The following is a 24,197-nucleotide window of genomic DNA, read 5'->3' on the forward strand; positions in this document are numbered from 1 at the left end:
GCAAGATGGTGCCCAGTTGGGCAGGTGACACTTGTGAACAGTTAAGTGAGAAGGCAGGAGCCACGTGTCCCTGGGGACTGAGCTGTTGGTGGCATTGGGCCTGGACCAGGTCCCATGCCCTCTGGGGAGGCAGGTTCTTGGGGGTGGGGGTCCCAAGGGCCCGCTGTCCTCCTTGTGGTACCCAGGAAGACATGCCTGGTGACATGCAAACCTGGTGGCCCTGTGCCCCTTCCATTTTCACATTTCTTATCAGTTCTCATCCTCCCCACAACACGGTGGGTGGGGTCAGTGACTCCTTCCCATTTTGCACATTGAGAGACTGAGGCCACTGGGAGCAGCTTGCTCCTTTGGGTCACAGTAGCTCACAGTCATGAATGAAGGGGTAGGATGAGGGAGGGAGGGGACTTGAGCCTGGTCAGCTGCTGGCTGTGGCCCGACTGGGCCTTGAGCATGTGAGTGGCCCGTGGAGTGGGGTTAATTTTCAGTTTCGGGCTCTTACAAAGAAGCGGGGATAACTGGGGACCCCTCTTCACACCGGGGAAGACCCACAGGAGAAGCCGTGAGCCTCCGAGGGAGAACAGGACAGCGGGAGACCCCTGCCCTCAGCTGGTTGGAACCCATTGAGGGGGCGGTTGAAGCCAGGTATTGGAGCCTGGGTGCTGATAGCACCCTGTGTACCCTGCGACGAAGTCATGACTCCTCTGAGCCTTGGAAAACCAGGCACAGCAAGAGTGGTGACATCTGCCACCTAGGGTGGCTGTGAGGTGTGATCGAGGGACAGTGCTCACTGGTGCTAGTCGGCGTTATTGTTGCTCATTTCAGGCTAATCTCCAGGACAGAAGTGGGCTCCACCCTGCAGTTCTAGCTCTTCACTCTTGGGCAGTTCATTTAAGCCCTCTGACTGTCAGTTTCCTCATCTGTAAAATGGGGATGAGAATGATGAGCAGAGTTAGTGTAGGGTTGCTGGGAGGATTAAATGATTGTACTGAATAAATGTTAACTATTTTGATGATGAGAGGGCACTGGTGGTTCAGTGGTAGAATTTTCACCTTCCATACGGTAGACTCGGGTTCAGTTCCCGGCCAGTGCACCTCATGCACACCCATCTGTCAGTGGAGGCTTGTGTGTTGCTATGATGCTGAACAGGTTTCAGTGGAGCTTCCAAAATAAGAGGGACTAGAAAGAAATGCCTGGCAATCTATTTCCATAAATTAGTCCATGCAAACCATGGAGCACAATGGTCCGATCTGCAGCCAGTCATGGGGATGGTGCAGGACCTGGCATCGTTTTGTTTTGGGGTCACCATGTCTTGAGGTCTACTGACTTGACGGCAGCTAACAACGACAATTTCGATGATTCTGAGGCCGTCCAGGTTTCTGGTGCTCCCCTCAGAGTCTGCCCGCCCAAGCTGTGTCCCTCCCTGCCTGCCCTGTCCTGTGGGCTTTGCTGGAGCAGGGCAAGGGGTCAGCTGGCTTGCAGGAGACTCCTTTGCTCCAGGGGGGCTGAGGGAGGCCAGGAGAGACATAGCAGGCGTATGGGGCCTCACCCATGGGGTCTCACCCACGCTGAAGGGGGTTGAGGGGAAGACCGGTCTTCCCTCAGCACTTGGAGTTGCTTCTGGGCTCTGCTCCTCGCTCCCTCCTCCCTGCCCTGCCCCCCAACCAGCATGAAGACGTGAAGACCCTGGCGGGCCCACCAGCCTGGGATCCAGTTGCACAGGCTGCTTCTGCCCCCGCACCCGGGCTGCATCTGGTCCTCTCACATGGACTGCCAGCTCTCCAGAGTCTGCCGGGACAGACTTGGGGTCCTTGCTCAGGGTCCCGGGAGCGGCCTGCGGGTTAGGGAGTTGGCTCGGGTGGGGAACGCTGACTGTGATCTCCATGAGTGCAGGGTCTCTGATTCATCACTGTCCCCAGGCTGGGGACATCAGCAAGCATTTATTGAGCACCTGCTGTGGAGTCCCTGGGTGGCACAACAGTTAAATGCTCGACTACTAGCCTAAGCCTAAAGGTTGGTGGTTGGGACCCACCTGGAGGTGCCTCAAAAGAAAGGCCTGGTGATCTACTTCTGAAAAATCATCCTGAAAACCCAGAGCATAGGCCTCGGTCTGCAGCCCTGGTGGCCACCTGGTTAGTGCCCACCTCTGCTAGCAGGCTGTGGCTCCATGGGCAGCCCCATTCACCTCTGTACCAAGTGCCACAGGTCATCCTGACCTCTCCTCTGCCAACCCCAGGGCTGCTGTCAGCTCCCACATCCCACTCAGACCAGATAGGTGACCCCTTGCCCCTCACGCCCCGCAGAGCCGCCTGATACCCAGCCTCCATCCTGCCCGCAGTGGCCGGGTGAGCCTGTCTCCACTCGCCCCAACCCCAGTGCCCTCTTCCTGCCGGGAGAAGACTGCCACCTCCCTCCTTCCCTGCCTCCCTCTGTCCACGAGCCTCACAAGTCCAGGCCCATGTGCTCCTAGCCTCTGGGAAGGACGGCAAGTCAGTATTAATTCGGAAGGGGAAGAGGAAGTGTGTGTGTTTGGGGGGTGGGGGCCGTTCCGGGGCAGGAAGTGGGAAATCAATGGCAGTGAGAGCTAGGGGGTGGGGGCCGAGGGCCAAGGCCAGCTGGGGAGCCCAGGAGGCACCCACCAGTTCTCGGGAAGCAAGCAGGGTGGGGGGAGGGGGAGAGGCAACTGGGGGTCTCAGGACCAATGAAGGGACCTTGTCTGCTGCCCCCACCCCAGGCTGGGGACGTGGGCAGCACTGGGTATGCGCCATGCACCCCTGGGAGCACAGAGCCAGGTGGCCAAGCCTTTGGCCCCTGGCCCTTCTCAAGTTCGTTTATGTTCCTTCGTTCATCTAGCAAGTATTTCCCGGGAACTGATCTTTCAAAAGTCAGCTCACATCATCCCACTCAGCACCCTCCAGTGGCTTCCATGGCATCAATCAATTCCAAACTCCTTGCCTCCCAGCCTTCTGCTCGCCCCCTCCCCCTCCCTTACCCGCCTCAGGGCCTCTGCACTCTGTTCCCTCTGCCTGGAATGGTCTTCCCTGACTGTCCCATGACCTGTTCCTTCCAGTTATCCCCACCTTTCCCAGAAGCCACCTCTTCCGGGATTCCCTCCCAGACCACCTGGGCTCCGGTATCCTTCTCCCCACACTGCCCACACACAGCCTTCCCTAGAACTCTGCTACCTGAGATTCTCTTGGGCCAGGGACTGCGGTTACCTGGCTGCTGTCCTGCTGTCTCCCTCCCACAGTGGATTCTGAGTCCCTGAAAAGACAGCGCTGGCTGTCTTGCCCACTGCTGTTTCCCCAGCCCGACCTCAGACACACACAGTTGTTGTGATTGTTAGTTGCTGTCGACTCCAACTCATGGCGACCCTGTGTGTGTCAGAGTAGAACTGTGCTCTATTCTAACACACAGAGCCAGGGCAGACTTGAGGGATATCTGCCTCCCCTGCCCAGAGCTCCTCTGTAAACGTGGCCTGGGGGACAGGGCGATACTCAGGGGTCTGCAGACTTTTCCCAGTGCCTCCTCCCCGGGCAAACTCTGGTGGCACTGACTTAACTGCCTTTGACCTTCAGGCAAACTGGGCCTCTGGAGAGACTCCCTGGTGTGGAGACTAATCCTTTCTAATTAGGGCTGTTACTGCTCAAGGACACAGCAAGTTCCATCCTATTTGGAGGGAAGGCCTTCCCCTTCCAATGTCGCCTACCTGCGTAGATGTCGATCTTATAAAAAACAACTCAGCAAGCACTACTTCCTGAATGCAGACTGCCTGCCTGGCCCTGTGTGGGTGGCACAGGACGCAGCACAAGCTTCTCACCCCTGTAACCGCCTGGAGTGTTACCGTTGAGTCGACTCCGACTCATGGTGCCCCCAGGTGTGTCAGAGGAGACCTGTGCTCCGTAGGATTTTCAGTGGCTGATTTTTCAGTAGATCACTAAGGCTTTCTTTGAGAGGCACCTCTGGGTAGACATAAATCTCCAACCTTTTGTTTAGCAGCCAGACAAGTTTGCACCACCCAGGGACTCGCCCTGGGTGTTAACTATTTTTTGTTCCATTTATGGTGAGGCACAAGAAATGAGAAAGGCAGGGTCTTGGACACAAGGGGACCCGTTGCCTGTGGCTTCAGCACTAATGGTGGCAACCGCAGGCAGCCCCAGCCTTAATCTGGCTCTGGCCGGGCCCTGGGGCATTCCCTGGGGGAAGAGCTGGAAGGTTGAGCGGGAGTCTCCAGTGAGTTTTTTATACCCCCAGGCCTCCACAAGAGCCCTGGTGGCACAGTTGTTAAGAGCTATGGCTGCTAATCAAAAGGTCAGCAGTTTGAATCCACAGCCACACTCCTGGCCTGCTCCACTAACAGATAAGGATACTGAGGCTCAGTGAAGTGGATGGAATTTGTTGAGGTGACCTCCGGGAAGTGGTGGCTCCCACCCCCCGAGTTCTGCCCCCTTGGGGATTTCCCAGACAGGCCTCACTCCCTGAGTGCAGTGTACCTCCTGCCCCCACGTAAACCAGCTCACGCTCAGCCCCCGCTGGCCACCCTCCTGGTGGTCCTAAAACTTGCCAGCAGGCCCTCTCCGGCCTCCAGAGCCTTCACACAGCATTCCCTCTGCCAGAAACGCTCCTCCTACTGTCTCAGCATCGGGTTGCCTTCCCGAACATGGCCTGTCGCCCACCCCCACCCCCCGCCCCCACCATTTGTAGTGACAGATGCTGTGGAATATTCACTCGATTGTAGTCTGACTCCTGTGCTGGATGCTGAGCTCTGAGAGGCAGGAGAGGTCTCTTCCCCTCTCCCGTCCTCTCCCCAAAGCTCTCGCAGCACTTCTGTCTCCCAGACTCTCCCAAGCCCACCACAGTTCCCTTGATTGTTGTCGGCTGCACCGTCTCATGGGGCTTCCAGAAGGACTTCGTTGATGGGTACACGTGGCCTGTTTGCACGAGGGGCTGATGTCACTTCCCTGTTAGAATCCCTCCTCTCTGGCCGTCATGAAGCCACTGGCTCCTTGGAGTCACCGAGTGGCCACTGCACACCCATGCGTGCAGGGGCTTCCAGAAGAGCGTCTGGCCCTCTTGCTGCCACTGTAGGGCTGGGCAGGTCGCAGTATCCACCTCACCTGCGTTAACGGCTCTGCGGCTGAGCGAGGGTGGCTTCCTGTCTGATAGTGGGGACACTTAGGGTATCCGAGGTAGTGAATGGAAGCAGGCTGGGGTGAGCTGAGAGGACACTGGTCGTGCCAGCGAACAAAGAGAAAAGCCAAAGCCAACCAGTGAGCTGCCCAGGGGTTTTTCTCTAGGATGAAGGCTGAGTGGTCAGGCTTCAGAACTGATTTAAAGATAGCCCATCAAGTCACGCGTGGTTGGGGTCCCCCACTGAGCTGCGGGTTTAGCCTCGTCTTGGTTTGTCTTTCAGGACACTGAGGTCCAGCCTCACTGAGCAGGCCACCCCCAAGAGCTTCCTCCCACGGGAGCCCCCGAGATCTGACCATGTCTATCATGGACCACAGCCCCACCACGGGCGTGGTTACGGTGATTGTCATCCTCATCGCCATCGCTGCCCTGGGGGCCTTGATCCTGGGCTGCTGGTGCTACCTTCGGCTCCAGCGCATCAGCCAGTCAGAAGATGAGGAGAGCATCGTGGGCGAGGGCGAGACTAAGGAGCCCTTCCTGTTGGTACAGTACTCGGCTAAGGGACCGTGTGTGGAGCGGAAGGCCAAGCTGACCCCCAACAGCCCGGAAGTCCACGGCTGAGCTGGGATGCGGAGGGCTCCTGGTCCTGTTTGCAGCAGGCTGAGAGGCGACGGGTCGGGTGGAACCACAGATGTGCTGCTGTCCAAGAGGAAGGGTTGACACCTGTTGGCATGGCCTCGGCAGGCTTCGTCATCGCATGCACTGACTCTCGGGGCCCCAGACCCGACCCGGGACCCGCTGGCCCGGGGCATCCCCTCGACCTCCTGGCAGGCTGCCCATTGCAGGCAGTGGGTAGACCTGACCCCGCTGGGGTTCATGGCCCCATAGCGCTTTTGTTACTTGAATGTTTAGCTGAGCCTGTTTTTGATGGAGCTACTACAGTAATGCGTGAACTAACCAACCTGTGAACTGTAAATAGGCCCCAGAAGCACGTGCAGCCTTTTTGCTGATGTTTTAAAATACCACCTAGAGCACATGGAACTGGTTTGATTCCGACCGTACTAATGATGAGTGGAGTCGAGACTATGGAGGAGGGTCTTAGACTTGGAAGGCCCAAGTCACACTTGGCAGGGGTCTTTATAATGTGTGTGTATGTACGTACACATGTGTACAGGAAGTGAAATGTCAGTTTTAAGTCTCGTGGCTGGCCAGGTGGGGTGCTTTGGGGATTTCTGCTTGGTTGGCAGTCGGTGGAAGAACCATGCTCTCTTCTTCCTCTAGGTAGATTAGGTGGTTAAATAGCAGTTCCTGTTGATAGTGGGAGTATTGCAAGGAAGCTACTGTACCTGCTTGAGAGCCAGTGAAGGACGTATCAGGGCGCAAGTCCCAAGGACTCTCAGGCATCCCAGTGGCAGAGCAGTTTCTTGCCCCTGTGGTCTTAGCATGCCCTGTCCCCGTCCCCTGCCAGTCCCTGCTCCCACCTGGCACCACTTAGCGCAGGCTTTGCTCTAATTGCTTTGGCCTCTTAGAAACACCAGAGCCCATGGTGGCTCCTTGTAGTCTAAAATCCAAGGGGCCCAGGAGAAACAAAATGTTGTGGAGTTTTTGTTTTTGTATTTAATAATTTTCTGCACTGGCGGGGGAGGGGGTTGTTGAGGGGTTTGGGATTTCTTTCCCCTCTTCCCTTTTCACGTGTTCTCTTCCTTGCCTCAGATTACCACCCACCTGCTGGGTATTGAATTCCCCTTTCCTCCGCGGGTCACTGCATGATGTGTGCAAAGCATGAGCACTAGCAGGTCACTCCTCATGTGCAGAAAGGGGCACCCCGACCTCCAGTCACACAGACCACTCCCTGACAACTTGTGCTTGGGACAGTGGACTTAGGTTAGGCTTGGTCTTTGCCACGGTGATGAGCAGGTGGTTCAGTCAAGCCAGCACCTCAGCAGCCTGCATCTCCGTGAGGTCCCGTGTCCACATCAGCGAGCTCACTTAGATTTTTAATCCCACTACCATAAGCACACTCTAAACCCATCATGTTTCACTCGTCCTCAGTCAGGAACAGGCAGCTGGCCCTGGCTTAACTGTGGAGTGCTGGCCCTGAACGTTGGAGCACCTGCGAGGTCTTGTTCCCTGGTCAGGCTGAAGTGTCTCCCAGCCCCATCCCCATTGTCTCCGAAAGCATGTTGACCTAGTCTGCTTTTCAGAACCTTGAGAGGGGACTGTAGGGAACATTTAGTTTAGCAGTAAACACCTAAACTGGGGGGTCAGACATTAAGTAATAGCTTGGGGGGAGGGAAAACCAAAAACCAGACCCTTCGCCGCCAGTTCAACTCATAGCTGCCCTGTAGAACAGAGTAGAACTGCCCCATAGGGCTTCCAAGGAACAGCTGGTGGATTCAAACTGCCGACGTTTTGTTAGCAGCCGAGCTCTTAAACACTGCACCAACAGGGCTCCAAATTGGGGGTCACACATTAAGTAACAGAAGGGGCAGCTAATTGGGCAATATGGGCTTAAGGTAGCACAGTAAATCTTGCCAGAGCCAGAACCTGTGTAGGGTGGAAACTTGTCAGAGAAGGAAAACTCACTGGGTGTTTATGAGGTAGGATTCTTAATAGATGGTAATAGAAAAATGGTAAGACTGTGTACCCTGTCAAAGGCGGAAAACTTGCAAGACCCAGAAAAACAAGGCAGTCCCGTCAAGTTCCAGCTGTCAACAGCTTTCACTATAATAAAATACCACCATGGGCTTCTGGGGAATCTTGGGAAGCAGATGGGCTTCCAGCACAGAGGAGGAAATGCCTTCGGCCCCTGAGTGGGAACGGCCCAGAGGCGGTGGAGGGACAGATAAGCTGAGGTCTTTGGAGGTCCTGCAGTCTGGAGTGGGGAGGACTCTCAGTGGGGGGCATGGTGGGGTGAGGGGTTCAGACGCAGAAACCAGGCCTAGAAGAACAGAAGTTCCAAAGGTGCTGGTTGGAAGGTAGGGGAGAGACCTGTTTTCTAAGGGAGGAGCTCACTAAACGTGAAGGGTGTAGGGATGAGTTAGAGGGCTGTGCTCTTGCATGTGCTCCCCTGGCGTTTCACAGCAGCGGGGAAGCCTGGGCTCAGTAGTCCAGGGGTTTGCATCTCCTCAGTCTCTGAGCCTGACCCCTGGAACTGCCCACTACTTGACTTCCAGACTCACCCTGAGGTTTGTACCTGCCAGTGAAGTTTAATTTTTGAAAAGCATCGAATTTCACTTTGGCTTTTGAGGTGTGTCCCACCCCACTCCCATCTGCCAGTCCTTGCGGTGTAAACCTGGCCCTTCAGAGTGTCAGCAGTAGTGGGTGAGCATCAGGGGCATGATGGTCCTGGAGGGGATCTTGGGGAGGAAGATGAAAATGCCTGTTGGGCTGGTAAACGACCACAGAATAGCTCTAACTGTTCTCTTATCAATAGCGACTTTTTTTAGTGTAGACACCAGAGCCACATGCTCTAATGGCTCAGTAAGTTATGACCTCATGAAATCTTTCTCAAAAGCCAACTGTTGCATTCAAGTTCTCTGACTAGCCAGTCAAGAAATGAACCTTTCATCCTTTGTATCATCACAAAAGAGGCAACAGTAGGGGAGTGGGGAGGGAACTGTGGACACTGAGCCGAAAAAATATGGACTAATTTTTCAGACAGATCTTCAAATGGACTGTGCTACTGTTTTTGTCTCAAAGCTATCAAGTTTGTGCAATAAGTGGAAGGGATGTCATCCCTGTTCAATAAAAAGTTGACAGACATTCAAGCTGATTTTCTAGACCACTGAGAAAATCTTTATTTACAATAAATTTCAGTAAAATTTGCATAAATATATTCCCAATGTACAGTTTTCCCCTCTGATTTCTTCATGTCATTTTAAAAGTTAGTCTGTCCTGTTCTCGTTATTCCTTTCGGACGTCAGCGTGGCACTAACATTGGAGGGCGGAGTACTGCCAGGTAAGTGGGGGGCACCTGCAGGCTCAGGGTGGTCAGAGCGTGCCTCCTTCAGGGGGGCGAGTGTTTCGGCTGCGTCCTTGTCCTTCAGTTTTCTCTCCATGGTCGCCACCAGGATCTTGAGCCATGTGTTCTCAGTGAGGAGGTTCTCGGAGGCGTCGGCCAGCTCCTGGAGCCTGCGGGCCACCTCCTCGAGCTCACTGGTCTTCTGCTCGTACAAAGCCCGCAGCTGCTCACTGTGCAGCCGGAGCAGGCTGTGCTGCTTCTCCAAGGTCTGCTGCTGCCTCAGCAGCCGGTGCTCGTCTCTGCGGGCACTGGCCAGCTGGGCCTCCACCTGCACCTGTGCTTGGTGGAGGGCACTGATTTCCGCCCGCAGCTTCTGGATCTCCCGCTCCAGGTGGGAGATGTGCCCCTGCTGCAAGGTAGCCTCGCTCTGCAGACATTCTTTGGTAGGAGGGTTCGCCAGGTTCTGGGGGGCGGGAGCACGGTCTGAGTGATGCAAGATGAACTTGAGCAGATTCGGGAGGGTGATGGGAAGGTCTTCGGGGTATTTCACACTTAGGTCCTTTCTGGAGAGAAAAGAAAAGGAGTGAAAGATGAGCGTGACAGTCAGCATTCTTAGTCCAAAACGAGACTGCTACTGAAGGTTGGGTCGTTTACTTCTTACCAAGAAAAGCCATTCCGAGGATTTTACTTACTGACGGTCAGCAGGGAAGATGAAATGTTAACCTTGGCAAGAGACCTTCTAAATCTCTGGAGGAGCTCCACACAGCAATCAAAGGGCAGCAAGGGGACAGTCATTCTGGCCCTGCTGTCCCTAACACTGTTTTGGGACTTTAGCCCTAAAAATGTGTTGCCAAAAAAGTAGGCTGGATATGACTGGTCAGTAGGGAACGTATTCCACTTTTTTATAAAAGTGCACAATGGACAGGACACTGTCCTGCTTTTCCTATTCAACACCCTGTCAATATAAAATCATCATAGTCAGCCTTTTAAAGGGGGTGGGTTAGCAGCGTTCATTTTCACAAAGAGCATGTTACTAAAGTGATCCTCCACCAGTGGTTGTACTGGGATAGGAAGTGTCAGCTTCTGGGCGTTCTGGACTTCCCCCAAACTCACCTTTGAAGGTGAGCTACATTCCTCTCAGAAAAAGGTGACCTGAACTTTGACAAGCAGACCAACCAAGAAACTCGGATGAACTGATGCTGCGGCCCCACAGAGCACAGAATGAGGAAGGAGAGGAACATGCTGAGGAGTTTTCCCCAGAGCTTTGTGGCAAGTCCTGATTTAGAAAATTCCTTTTTAGACCTTCCCATTTAATTGCCTGACAACTAAAATTTATGCCACTGATACATTTACCTCTGTGTACACAATCCAGCCACAATAAATCAAAACTACTGGCTTTTTGCATGAGGTGGACAGAGGCAGTCACCACCGACTGCAACATTAAAAGAAGGGCGTTTTAGGAGCTGGCTTCCAGAGTCAGGCTGCCCGGTGGAATCACCACGCTACCGCTCACTAGCATGTGCTCTTAGACAAGTAACTTCTCAGTTCTTCTGAATGGCCACATCTGTAAAATGAGTATCACCTACTTCACAGGACTGTTGTGAGGGTTAAATGAGATGAGTGATACTCAGTGACTGTTAGCTGCATTGTTCCTTAACAAACTTAAGAAGAAACCACTAACTAAAAGCTTGCACACACCTCCCCCAGCTAGGCCAGCAGCCAGATACCCAAGAAGACAAAAGATGTTCTATCAATGGGCAGCCACCACCTCCCCTATCAAATAAAAATCACAAGGACATTAAAATCAGATATGCCCCCATTTTACACAATGTTTATGCAAACTTTCAGGTAAATGGAATAATTTCAAACATAAGGAAGAATCTGGAACCCTGAATGTGAATTGTTTCGTAAAATTATTTTGGGGTAAGTAAATAACCACCCCCTTCTTTAAAGTGTAGTTTTCTTAACACTTAAGCTTTCTTCAAGTGGCACATACCCGGCCATTCAAACCACAACTGAAAACAAGCTGGCCCGTGTGAAGTGGGGAGTGAGGACGGACTAGAGGCGGCGCCGGCCACGGCATGCTGCAGCACAAACCTAGTCTCCACGATGCAGAGTAACCGTGAGCGGCCCCAGCAAGGAGCTGCCGAGATACCCTAGTGCGGGTATTTGGACACCCTGACGGGACAGCAAATGACATTTGTAAGCATGTTACAGAGTTCTTGGAGCAGTCACCACTGATCTACCTAACAGATGTGCTAAAATGCTTTCAAACTTCAAGAGTAGCAAGGACACAAAGTTTCAACAAACTGCTTCCTAAGAAAGTCCTCGTTCTGAAAGTGTGGTGTTATAGAAGGTCCCACTGTTTGTGTGGCTGAGTTCACTCGGAGCGTGTTTCTGCACCTCTAGCAGGTAAAAGGAGTCCCTATGTGGAGCGAACGGTTAAGTGCTGAAAGGCGGGCAGTTCGAACCCACCCAAAGGCCCTTGGAAGGCAGGCCTGGTGATCTGCTTTCGAAAGGTCACAGCCTTAAAAACCCTGTGGAGCAGTTCTACTCTGCACACATGGGGTTGCATGAGTTAAATCAACTCGACGTCAACTGGTTAGCACATAAAAAGCCAGATCTAAAAAAAGATAACCGGGGTATATGGTAACTACCCAAATGAAAGGGCTAGAATGCTGAGGGAGGGGCAGGACTGTCCCTCTAAAGAAGTGAGGGTCTTCAGCAGGGGCTACACATCAGCGTTTTGGTGGAGTGTGCGCCTGACCCCACCATTCTCATCCTCTCATCCAGAGCTGGGCCAGAGCACCTGCACTTTGAAATGTCACACAGAGTCTGGTGCAAGGCCCTGATGGCTCTAAGATGCCCCTGCACAGGGAAGCTGGGACCAGGAGCAGCACTGTCACCCTTAGTGCACTGTGGCAGAGGACAGGCTCCTTCATAGGGTCTCCTTCCTGATCATAAAGTAAGATGCGCCTCCACCAAATCCCTTGTGATCCCTGCTCCTCCCCAGTAACCACTGCCAACATCTGGACATTTTGCCTTCTGTGCACATTTTTAACCCAGTGCACTGCCAAGTCTGTACTTCATCATAGTGCACATACTATTGTATATTCTCTTCACTAAAAATAAAATATGCATGTGAACCCTGAAAAGCTCAGTACATGTTATCACAAAGCCTTTTTCATTTCCTCTTTCATGAGCTGTTAGCTTCTATCCTTTGCCCATTTACCTTCTGGGTAAACCAAACATTTGCTGTGGGCCAACTAACAATAGTTTACTTCACTTCTGGCTATCATTTATAGGAAATAAGAAAACTTCCATGTTAATTTATAGAGGTAAGCATATAAGGCTTTGGTTTACCAAACTCTTTCCATTAAAACAGAATTGGATAGTCTTCTCATATTTTTACATTCCTGACCTTCCCAATTCAAGGAAAGTAGTAAGGGCTGCACCCACTGCCCAACACGGCGTCTGGAGAATGAGCTCACCCCCACAGTCACCACACACAGCAGCTTTAGAATCAAGGTCACTCATCCCAGACTCAGGCCCCAAACACACAACCTCCCCACCCTGCCACCTAATTCTGGGCCCATCTCGGTCTCTCTGGATGTAGAGTCATTTATTCCACTTGCTGAGGACTTCATGCAAAGGCAGGTGCTGGGTGCTATGACTTTTAACGCCACTTTTGAAAATCTACTTCTTCAAAACACATTTGGAATTCTAAAACTACCCTTCACTAAACTTCATACCCAGCCTCTGTCCCACAAAGATAAAACTGCTGGCGTTACTGTCTACAACTCCTTGACTATGTGGCAATTTACACACTTCTTAGAAAGAAAAAGGCCTATCACCGCAGTCAGCAGCAAAACAGGTTGAGTCACGTTCTGTTTTTAGCACGTGATTTGACAGAACCCTACTACCACGGAAAGAATTCCAGCAAAAATTCTTTGAGATAAAGAGCAAAAACCAAGTAAATGATTCAATGTATGTGAGAAAGCACTCTCCGAGCAAGACACGAAAAGCAGAGCAGTGGCTTCAAAACCGTAACAGTGAGCCCAGGAAATAAGAAGAGCAAATGGCACACATGTTACTTAAGGACCTAACTCAAAGAATACTGCAAACGCTCGTCCTTCTAAAGATGCTGCTGTCGACGCCAGGTGACAGGGCTCCCAAGGGTACCCATCCTCTAAAAACAAAAGAGAATCTGCAAAAAGGGACAGTACATTTGGTTTAGTGGGCTTTAAAGGGCGAAGACTTAATTTGTTTCTACTGAAACATTCGCATCCACATTCACTAACTGCGAAGTCACCTTCCCCTTTCCTTGTGCCTCATGCCCTGTTATTGGGGTTTTCAGGGTAGTTGCTGGAATAGTTGAACTTGGAATCCTTTCAGACAGATGTGAAAAGATCGAGGCATACAAGCCTGTGGCAGACATTCACAAGTCTGTACACAGGGGAAGGAAGGCTCCTTGAATCCAAAGAAGGATGGTACGTGTGCACCTGTTAGGTGTCTTCGAGTCGGCTCCAACTCAAAGCAACCCCGTGTAGGATGGTGCGTTGGTTAAGAAAGCCTCCAGTTCCTTCTTGTACAGCAGGGATGAGGTGGTTGTTGTGAGGGCTATGTGAGATATGGCACAGGTGAAAAAGCTTGGGGCAGGCAAGGCCTGGCATCCTGTTAAGGCTCAAGAGATTAGCTGTTGGTTTTCCCTGCCATAAATGTGGGGCATTTTCCTGTCAATCTCTGCATCCTCGGTGTGTTCAGGTAGGCCATGAAAGCTAACTGAACTCTGATGGCCACATTAATGCTAGTGTCAGAAAAGGACTCTGGGAAGAGAAGACTTCTTACAAAAATCAACACCATATGAGACACTCTAACACCAAAGCCCTTTTACCCTTTGTCCCTAATGGCACATTTTTTTGAACAATATATTTTACTCAGAACAGTGTAACTATACTGATATGAGAACTATAACTATTTATATTTTACTTTCCTAAAGTATCTTAGACCTCAACAAACGGAGCCCATCTGCCCAATATCAGAAAAATCCAGCATTACCTGTTGCAGGGAAAAAATAACACAGTAGGAAGACGGTCAACCATGAATTCCCAAGGAAGATCATTCTGAGCTACATCAATCCTGTCAAAGGCAAAGAGAAAGAACAGAAAAAGTCAAAGATCAGCCCATTAAATTCCAACATGAAAGAACTTTCTCAAATAGTTGGAGAACCTGGAGCGTCTTCTAAGACACCCTGGACCGGCCCTTCTCGGTGAGTACACACTAGGTGTAAGCCAGCGTTGCTCACTGGAAGACACACTGATGCTTCTGGAACATGTAGCTTTCCAGTTAAGTCACTGAGTGCTACTATGATGTCCTGGAAGTAAAAACAAACTTCCAGAAATGCCTCACTGACACCTGAAGAGTAGTTTGCTCACCTGATAGGATCTGGCCAAGTATTTTGGTTTTGGGAAAAGAAAGGAAATCATTATGTCTGAGCAAAATACACCAAGCCTCTACAAAGGTGGGAGGCAACTGGAAAAAAAAAAAAAATTAAACCCTATTTTATATTTATATATTTCAGTGCCATCTGGACAGAAGCCCAAAAAAGTGTTATTGTCTTAGGAGATTTTAGATTACTTTCTAACACAAAAATTCCATCAATACTAAATCATCCAAGCTGTCCTTAATTACTATCACATTAACTGCCACTGTTCTAGGGGGTTTCCCTCCAGCAGCTGGCACTAAAGACTTGCTGGGGGGGCCTCGGGGCCACGCCAGCCTCCTCGGAAGGCGGAGCAAGCACTCGCCCTTGCGGAAGAACTCCTTGGCCAAGAGGCCCAACAGTGTCGACATTCACAAAAGTACATACAAAATATAGACATGTTTTGAGTCATTAACTGGATGGAAGTTTTCAAAAAGTATAACTGGGGGGAAAAATCAGTGCCATATACTTGTCCCATAGGATGAAATTCGCTTTAAAAAATGGCACAACTAAATTAAAATGATTTTAAACAGCTCTACTAACGAAGCTGCGTTCTCGCCTCTGTGATGGCCTATCTAAAACATGACAGCTTTCATTTTTTCAACAAATGGTATTGAACACTACATTCTCTAATCAAACTTTTTTTCTCCTAATTTTCACTTCAAAGAAAAAGACCAAACTGTAAAATTAAAACATTGTAAAAATCCCCTCAGAATTCCACTGGGCTACTCAGGACCTTCATTCTGCGGCTGTGGTTCAGATTTGGTGTATATGCGTACATATTTCTAAGGGCTATAATCATACATTTCATACTCTATTCAATTAATTGTATGAAAAGCACTGTTTTAATGTATGGATAAGAATTCATCAAATGCCCCACCTAGTCCCTTACTGTTGGGCAGAGATGACGCTACTGTGGCCAGCTCTTGCTTCTTTGGCATTCCTACTGCCTTAATTCCCCCAAAGTGAAACTAACTGGGTTGAAATGTACAACTGTTCCTGTGATTTCCTGCAAATATTGCTAAAATGCTTTCCAAAAGTTTATGTCAATGTACTTACAACATTAGCTACAACTGACTGTTCCAATCTCATTTTATTTTATGAACACAAGTTCTGTCATTTAAAAACATTTTTGTTCATTTAATAAGTGTAAATGACACTTTGCTGTTTTCATTTACATTAGACTATAATTTCCCTACTTGTTTATTTACTTTCTCCTCTTCTATGAAAAACAAGTTCGCCTCCTTTGTTCACCCTGGAGTCCCTCCCTCTCAGCTGTTTCTTAAACTATCTCAATCTCGTGGAGTATGACCACTTGACTCTGAATCCTGGCTCCCTCACTTACAGGTCGTGTGACTCTGGACAAGTTACCTAACCTTGCTGTGCCTCAGTTTCCTCATCAAGAGGGGATAATCACACCTGCTTCCTAGAGCACTATGAGGATTAAGTCAGATATATACCTACGTATATATATACATGTGTGTGTATCTCAGCATAGTAAGTCCTCAAATTTGACTCTTATTATTTACAGCATATATAATAGATAAATTATATATGCTGTAAAATGTACTGACTGTTCTTTTTTTAGTCTGTTTTCCTTGTACATTTCTCTAGTGGAATCTGTTAATCTTTCTTTCATTATTTTTTCAACTGCTTCTACTTTAGCACATTTCTATCTCTCAAAGGAACTAACAAATCTAATATTGTCTCTTCTGATATTTTTTTCCTTTGATTTGATCTTTTATATTTAATTCTAATATATCTGGGGTTTTTTTTTGGGGGGGGGGCATGGGAGGGAGGTGAAAGATAAAGCTTAAATCTAAACAATTTTCTCCCTGGAACTTTATTCAAAAACTTTATTCAATCCTTCTTTCTCCAAAAAACTATTTAAAATATTCTGCTTGTTCAAGGGCCCACATACAGTACTCATGGAATCATAAAACTAGAACACTTGGATAGCAACCAACCTTTCCTCTTAATTTTATCAACAAGCAGGAAAGCAAGGCCCAGTGGGGAGATCTGCTCAAGGTCCCAGGGCCAGCTGGCAGCACCACAGGGACTGAGTCCAGGGCCCCATCACATGGCATCCCGAGGAGTTGGCCACACGGTGGGCATCCTCGCTCCCAGGCCAGTGGTCCTCCCACAGAACTGCACTCATTTTCCCATGAATTTCATCAGGGCTACACATGCCAACCTCATAGAAGGAACATTCAAAATGCACGAGGAAAACTTTGGTTTCAGTGTGGTTTTGCTCATGGCTTTAACTTGACAATCAAATTCCACCAAGTTTTACTCAACGGTAGTGGAAAATGGGCGGACCCTCACAAACCACCCAGCTAAACTATAAGGAAGAATGACCAGACCTGTAGCCCACGGTGCCACGGAACAGCTTCCTTACCTCGCCACGGTGAATGTGTCCGGTGGCAGGAGACGAGCTAGCTGGATAAAGACGTGATTGAGGGATGGACAGAAGCCACACCACTGTGCATAATAAAGCAGCAAAACATCCTGTGGGAAGGGAAGACAGCAGTTACTTCCACCTGGGAAACGGGCTCCTCCTCATTTCCTCCCTGAGCTTAGAACCCCGCAGGCATTCAATAAATGCTGCTTATGCCAAAATTATGACTAAAAATTTAAATCTTTAGATCTTTTCAATTATGTACGTTCTTAAGGACTTTGTACAATTACAAAATCACCATGTAATTCACTCACATTCCACACTAAGACTGTCATGTGGTTCTTCAAAAGCCAACTGCTCAACCCAACAACTGCAGCTTCGAAAATTATTTTTACTAGAGATAGCCAGCTTGATTTTTGCCTCTCTCATGATTCCATACCTGTTTTTGGAGGACTACTTCCCAAAAGGTATCAGTTGTCACTTCAGTGATTAAATGCTGAGAAGGGAACTGGGCAGAGTCACTTCCAATAAGATGCCTTTTTAAGGGACTGTAGAGAACGCTGAAGTTTTGAATAAAAGACTCTAAAAAGAAAAAGAAAATGAGATCAAGTCTTCTCTTGATACAAGGAGAGTAGCTGGCCTACTTTAAACTCCACATTTCAAAAACTGGAATAGTTCACAGGCTCACATTTTTAACATTTCACTTACAGGACAAAGCTGCCCAGTGTGGCACCAGGGTCCGCTGTGTAGTATTAACTTAGCGGACAGTAACTCAGATAATACGGCATTAAGATGGTCTAATACTCACACGCTAGGAATCCTATCCTCCTTCTTCCTAACAGGCTGTCCACAAACGGACATAAAGTGAGGCTGCGTATAAGAATCATCAGCATGCCACGATCTTTAAGAGATTTAACCTGCAACACTAAGCCCATCAGGCGTTAACTACACATGCAACAACTCCACAACTTACTGTAATGTGGAGGGTGTCTAATGGTTGTGAATTTGAGAACAAGGAGCTGTATTTTTGTTGGTTTCTTTTATTAAAGTTCTTCAACTTTCTTTTTAAAAAACGTTAAGAAAAATAAGCTCAATGATATTTAGAGGAAAGTACATAAATAAAACCCATAAATAATCCAAAAACCTAACTTGAACCAGAAGTTTTACCCGCCCCACAAATGCTACCATCTTTAGATTCCTTTGCCTCATCTGAAGCAGCACTAATTTGGGTTTCACTTCTTTTTCTTTCTTCTACCTCCCTCCATTTTGAGGTCCTAAGCAACAATGAAATGTTCTGCAGAGGGAGGAGGAAGTGAAGAATGTCCTGTGAATACTGAAAAGGACGCATTATCAGCATCTGAATAACACTTAGTTGGCTATGTTTTTGAAATATAAAACCAAGATTTCCTAATCTGAATGAAACCTAAATTCTGTCCTAGAATAAGCTGACTTTCTAAGAGTCAACTCTCCAAACCAACAATGTCACACAGTAGGTGTGTGTTTGTTTGTTTCTTTACAAAGTCCACTACAAATTTTGTTACAGGACAAAGAATAGCTGAGCTGGGTAGATTTAAAAGACTAAAAGAAATCTAAAGAAAGCTTTCAGATTACCCTTAAATTCAAAGTGAACACATTATGGTGTCATGGAACATTTGAGTATGACTGAACAGAATTCAGAAAAATCTAATAAACACTTCCTTAAGAAATACAGGCTTGTTTCGGTTTAAGAAAACTCAAACTCAACACACCAAAACGTAATTTGAGAAACCATAAATAACGTAATGGAATAGAAGTAATCTGCAACATCAATAATTAAACATTTCATAAAGTGACTGGTCACAAGGTTCCTTTAAACACTGAGAAGCCCTAGCGTTTATAACATATAATTTGCTATAGAAAAATTAACATTTACATACATCTTTTCAGAAATGTGTCTAAGGTAAGAAACAAGCTTCACCTGGACTTAAAGGACGACTGTTAAAAGGACTCTGATTTAGGGGTTTTGACTGTACGCTTGCTTTCATACTAACACATGAAAATAAAGTTTCTTTCCCTCGTGAATCCCCCTTTCTCCATCTGGCAAACACTGACTCCTGCCCTGGGTTTCCAATGAGGCTGAATTAATGTGGCTTTTGAATTCTCACTTCCTTATGTGTGCATCAGGGATGTCAGCAAAGTCCTGGGAACAGGACAGCGTGAGTCAGTTCACTGCTGCTGCTAAGCCCTGAGGGCAAGTGCTCGGATGCTTTCCCACAATGGGGCCTTCACCCCAAAAGTGATTTCTGCTGGTTCGCAACCTGACACTTGTCTACTGCACTTGACGCTTGTTTACTGTTACAATCTAGACACCTGAAGTTACAGCAGCATTCCTCAGTGTTACAGAACAACAGTAGAGCAAATTAAGTCTGGTGCCGTTGATACTTCTACATTTTAAACATGGGAGACAAAAAGGGAGGAGAGGCGGCTCTATTGTTCACCCGGGTTCTGTTTAAACTCCTTTAGAACGAAGCTGTTGTGTGGCTCAGTGCATCAGTCCCCTGTGATGTCCCCATTAGATGGGCTCCCCATGACCCTGCCCTTCACAGTAGCCACGTCCCCAGTGACTGCAGCTCACTCCACCTGAGAAATGTGACAGGCACTGCCAATCTAGAAGGTTGAACTCCCATCCGCCAAGGGCTAACTGACAAATTTATCTAAACTTCGGACTTAGGAAGTTTCTGTTTCATTCAACAGACTAAACTAGGTACTTGCAAAATTATGACCAATTGTAGTCTAAAGATAAAATGAGCTAAATACTCCTCCGACCAACGAACGTGTAACAAGACCCCTACAAAAAAGTATCCTATAGTAAGTTAAGCAAAGCTTATCAGGCTTTGGAAGCAAAGCTGCCTACAGTACCTAGGGTGAACTTCATAAGGGCTTGTTTGGGGTCCAAGATATAGTGAGACTCTTCTTTCACATCCACAATTGCAGCAAATTCTTTCACGTGAGTTACGCTCGGAGCACCCAGCCTCTCTGCATATAACCAAAATAAATTTGAGTCCAAAAGGTAGATGTTCAGGGTCTTGTTGGTTCTGCAGCTCAGACCTGTGAAGTTTGTGCTATCCATGTCCACTTCGGGAAAGAGGAACTGGTTCTCCTCAATGTGAGGAACGGAGCTCAGGGAATCAACCTCACATTTCTTCTCCAGGGAAGAGAATGCAATGGCTGGGGTTTCAAAGACCTCTTGTTCAGAATCAATGAAGCCCATCATGCTCCTGTTCATGGTCCTGCAACATGCAGTGTAGTAGCTGAAAGGACTGTAAGAACTTAAAAAATTGCTGCATTCTATGCTGTCTGATGCCACATGATAAAAAGTCTGCTCCTTGAGGTAGAAGGAATCCAGAGCTGCTGCCATCTCGAAAAAGCTGCACTGCGGCATGCTGACCGAGCTGGGCTTGATGCCCCCGGTGGTCTGGTTAACACACAGCTCACATACGTTGTGAGTCCTGGAGATGGAGTGCCACTGGGGCAGCACCACAGTGTTACAGCAGGGTGACGCGGTGATCAGTGGTGGGTCTGGCAGCCGGGCTGGCACCTCAGGTGCCAGCGACTCTAACACTGGAGCGTCCACCCGCCGCAAGTGCTGGAGAAGGCGCTCCACCACCTGGTCCCCGTGACAGTTGTTGTACTCCAAGGCCACTTCGGTGATCTGAAACACAGGGGGAGCCCGTGAGATGCATGAGGTGGCTGACGGAAAGCCCCCGGGGGTTGTTAGGCCTGGGAAACACCCTGGTCTAATTCACAAGAGGGAAACTTGACCAGGGGGACTGTCTCAAACAAGAAACTGTTACACCAGAACCTATTAATAACAAAGAGGTTTGGGTTATTTTTCAGAAAACAGGATTTACTGTGTCTTTTACAAAAAGAAAAAAAAAAAAAAGTCTAAAGAAAGCACAATGTCCTAAAAAGATCTTTTCTCATCCCTTTCTTTCTTAATCTCTCGCACAAACAAAGCAGCACATATCACTCTATTAACAAATAATGAAGTATGAACCCCCGAAACAATGGCCCCAAGACACCCTCCTAACTCCGAACAGAAGCCACCCCCGAAGTCCACCTTTCAGCCAAAGATTAGACAGGCCTATAAAACAAACGGAAACCCTGGTGGCGTAGTGGTTAAGAGTTCAGCTGCTAACCAAAAGGTTGGCAGTTTGAATCCACCAAGAGCTCTTTGGAAACCCTATGGGGCAGTTCTACTCTGTTCTATAGGGTCGCTCTGAGTCGGAATCGACTCGACGGCAAGGGGTTTTTTCTTTTGGGTATAAAACAAACAATAACACAGTTAGGAACCTGCCTTTAGTTCAATCAAGTACAGGAGACCAAATGGGCAACACCTGCCTCAATGCAAAGACAAGATAGCAGGAAGGGACAGGAAAACTAGACGAATGGACACGGGGAGCCCGGGGTGGAAAGGGAAAGGGGGAGAGGGCTGACACATCGCAGGGATTGCAACCAATGTCACAAAACAATCTGTGTATAAATTTTTGAATGAGAATTTATTTGCACTGTAAACTTTGACCTAAAGCACAATTAAACAAAAACAAATAATGCAGTATGTTTTAGAGACGGGAAAGGTCTCAGTGCTGTCTACCAATGAGAAGGATGGGGCCCGAAGAGCCCAAGCAGCTCACTCAAGAGCACACATCCAGGGACAGACCCAGGGACAGAATTTAAATCGCTCAACTCCCTGTCGGATGCATTTTCCACTATACCTTTAAAACTACCCCAGATTATGTCTCCTTTCAACATCTTTACTGCAATTGACAGTCTAAAAACTTCCCAAACTCCTAGTGAGCAGACTGGAATTATTTCAGAGCATACACATTTCCAAGTAAATTCATGCCTTACAAGAGGCTATGAATTCAGCCTGTTCCAAACATTACTCATCCATCTTACCCACCCCAAACTCCTTCCCCCTCCTGTAACACCCTCTCCGGGAGAATGGCATAATCAAGCTAGAAAACTCAGTCGACTCTAATTTCTGCTCTGCGTCACCACATGCCTCGAATTTCGCCAGCGATGGCTTCAACATTCCTAAGCGGGCCCCTTCTCTCCATCCTCATGGCCATGGCCTCGGTTCAGGCCCTCACCTATCACAGACCATCATTTTCTCTCCCCTATCTTCACTGAGCCTCCACATTGCCACTTCTTATTTTTAAATATCCGACCCTAAGCATGACCCTCCTTGGCCCAGGCCCAACCGTGGATGGCTCCCTATGAGCTCTAGGGAAAAGCTCCATCCAATCCGGGCCATACATCTTCTCGGGCTCTTCAGAGGTCAGGCCCTCTCACAGTACCATGCTTCTGCAGAGGCTTCCGCCTGGGACTCTGGGACACTCCATATGACAAGGGTCCTTGTCCCCAGACCCAGGACCTGGGTCACTGCCAGTGAACGTAACCTCTGCCCCAGGAGGAGTTGGTTTCTGCATCTCCAGTGTCCCTGACTCCCCCCAGAGTCTCACGGTGTCTCTTGATCCACTCCTCTCCCCATAGGCTAATGGATTCTCAAGGGCAGGGACCATGCTGATTTATCTTCACACCCCCACAGCCCAGCATATGGCAGACATGGAACAAAGGCTCAATAAACACCCGATGAACGAATGAATCTCACAGCAATGTACATGCTCCATTTCTGGGTAAGAGTAACTGCTTTACCCTCAGACCAGCATAAACAATTCAGATTTACATTTCACTCCAAGACTCCATTTACAAATGAGTATTGTTTACTACCCAGCCCCTCCCCCTACCCAGTTTCATGAGAAAGATAAGTCATTATAACCCAGAGCCATTTACTCTCTAAAACAGAACAGCGTGTTCACCTGAATCAAATCTTGCCAGTTAGTCAAAAGGTGTTAGGTCACTCAGGACTTTGTTTTCATTAAAGTGTGTGTGCGTGTGTGTGTATAAAACCATTTAATGAGTTTTTTTTTTCAATTTCAAAGGGAACACACATTCTATAACAAAAAATGTTTACAGACAGAGTTAATTCAAAACATATGTACGTGTACAGAGAAAGAAACTGAACAGTTCTTGGCATAAACAAGTCACTTTAGATGATAATCCACTGTTTTAAATGGTTTCTTTTCCATACAAAAACATCTCAGCCTTTTTTGGATAAGGCTTTTGATGGCACATTATACTAACAAGGTCATGACTATACAATCCACAAAGAGCCCTGCTCTGTGGCCTCATCTTGGTACTGCTTTATATTCAAAGACAGAACAGCAGATGACCACTCCTGGCCTCTCAAAAAAGACCCACAGAACTTTATTTACCATGTCTTTTACAAAAAGAAAAGTCTACGAAGAACAAATGTCCTGAAGAGATCTTTCTCATCTCTTTCATTCTTAGTATCACTCACAAACAAAGCAGCCATGTAAAGGATATTTTTAATTGAAGACAATATTTTGTATAAAGTAATGCTTTTGAAGAGCACAGAATTCTTATTTTTCCCTGTTAAGTTGAACTGGTTTTTACTTTTATATTCCTTTTACATAACAAGCAGTTTTGAACACAGAACTCTAGTTACACTGCACACGTACATCACCTGATACCATTTCACTTCATGTGAACAGATAAGGAAGATCGGGCAAATAACTTTGAAATGTCTGCACTGTAACTGCTTCCTTCCAGTTTCTTTAATCAGAGAAAATTGTTAAGTCGGAATAAAATAACCATACCTGTGCTAGACAGCTTCATACACTGTGAATGCTTCAATGCAAAGCTTTTAAAGCAAAAAACAAGTAACAAGGGCTCTTGGCTGGCTGAGGTCACCATTTCTTTTGATAAACAAGTTGCATAAGACACATTCAGATGTCTTATAACCTCTCTAGAACTCTCTAGAGACACCAGGTGTCCGTGGCACAACACTGGCATCAGGATCTGTGTGTGAGTGTGCACGTGCAGGCAGGCACGTGTGTAAGGGCAGCTGTCCTGCCCTGGACTTGGCCCTCACAGCCTGGCCACCATACTTTTGGTCATCTCTTACTGATGACCTGCCGCACTCCCCACTACAACTGTTTCAAACTCCCTCACTTGGCACACCCCCAACTCTGTCACCTTCACTCTAAGATCACTTTCTCTCTTCTCAACAATGCAAGCTTCCTTAGCAAGCAGCCATCTAAGATGCATCAGTTGGTCCCAACCCACCTGGAGCAAAGAAGAACGAAGAACACCAAAGACAC

General features: G+C 48.1%; 2 protein-coding genes across 4 annotated transcripts in view; one reads left to right on the plus strand and one right to left on the minus strand.

The window, feature by feature from the left end:
• Window positions 1–5,292: 5,292 nt before the first annotated feature.
• SNN (stannin) lies at window positions 5,293–8,773 on the plus strand. Its single transcript, XM_023728470.1, has one exon. The coding sequence runs from the start codon at window positions 5,485–5,487 to the stop codon at window positions 5,746–5,748; it is 264 nt and encodes an 87-aa protein (XP_023584238.1). The 5' UTR covers window positions 5,293–5,484; the 3' UTR covers window positions 5,749–8,773.
• Window positions 8,774–8,899: 126 nt separating this feature from the next.
• TXNDC11 (thioredoxin domain containing 11) overlaps window positions 8,900–24,197 on the minus strand; it is a 66,793-nt gene continuing 51,495 nt past the window's right edge. For all 3 annotated transcript variants that reach the window (XM_023728469.1, XM_004373257.1, XM_023728468.1), the window contains 5 exons: window positions 19,870–20,662; window positions 17,411–17,553; window positions 16,972–17,081; window positions 14,150–14,230; window positions 8,900–9,654 (listed from right to left, as the gene is read on the minus strand). In XM_023728469.1, coding sequence (XP_023584237.1) covers window positions 9,015–9,654; window positions 14,150–14,230; window positions 16,972–17,081; window positions 17,411–17,553; window positions 19,870–20,662 — 1,767 coding nt within the window. In that variant the 3' untranslated portion in view covers window positions 8,900–9,014. The remainder of the gene's footprint in view (window positions 9,655–14,149; window positions 14,231–16,971; window positions 17,082–17,410; window positions 17,554–19,869; window positions 20,663–24,197) is intronic.

The sequence above is a fragment of the Trichechus manatus genome, unplaced genomic scaffold, assembly GCF_000243295.1.
Source record: "Trichechus manatus latirostris isolate Lorelei unplaced genomic scaffold, TriManLat1.0 scaffold00024, whole genome shotgun sequence".
Classification (NCBI taxonomy): Eukaryota; Metazoa; Chordata; class Mammalia; order Sirenia; family Trichechidae; genus Trichechus; species Trichechus manatus.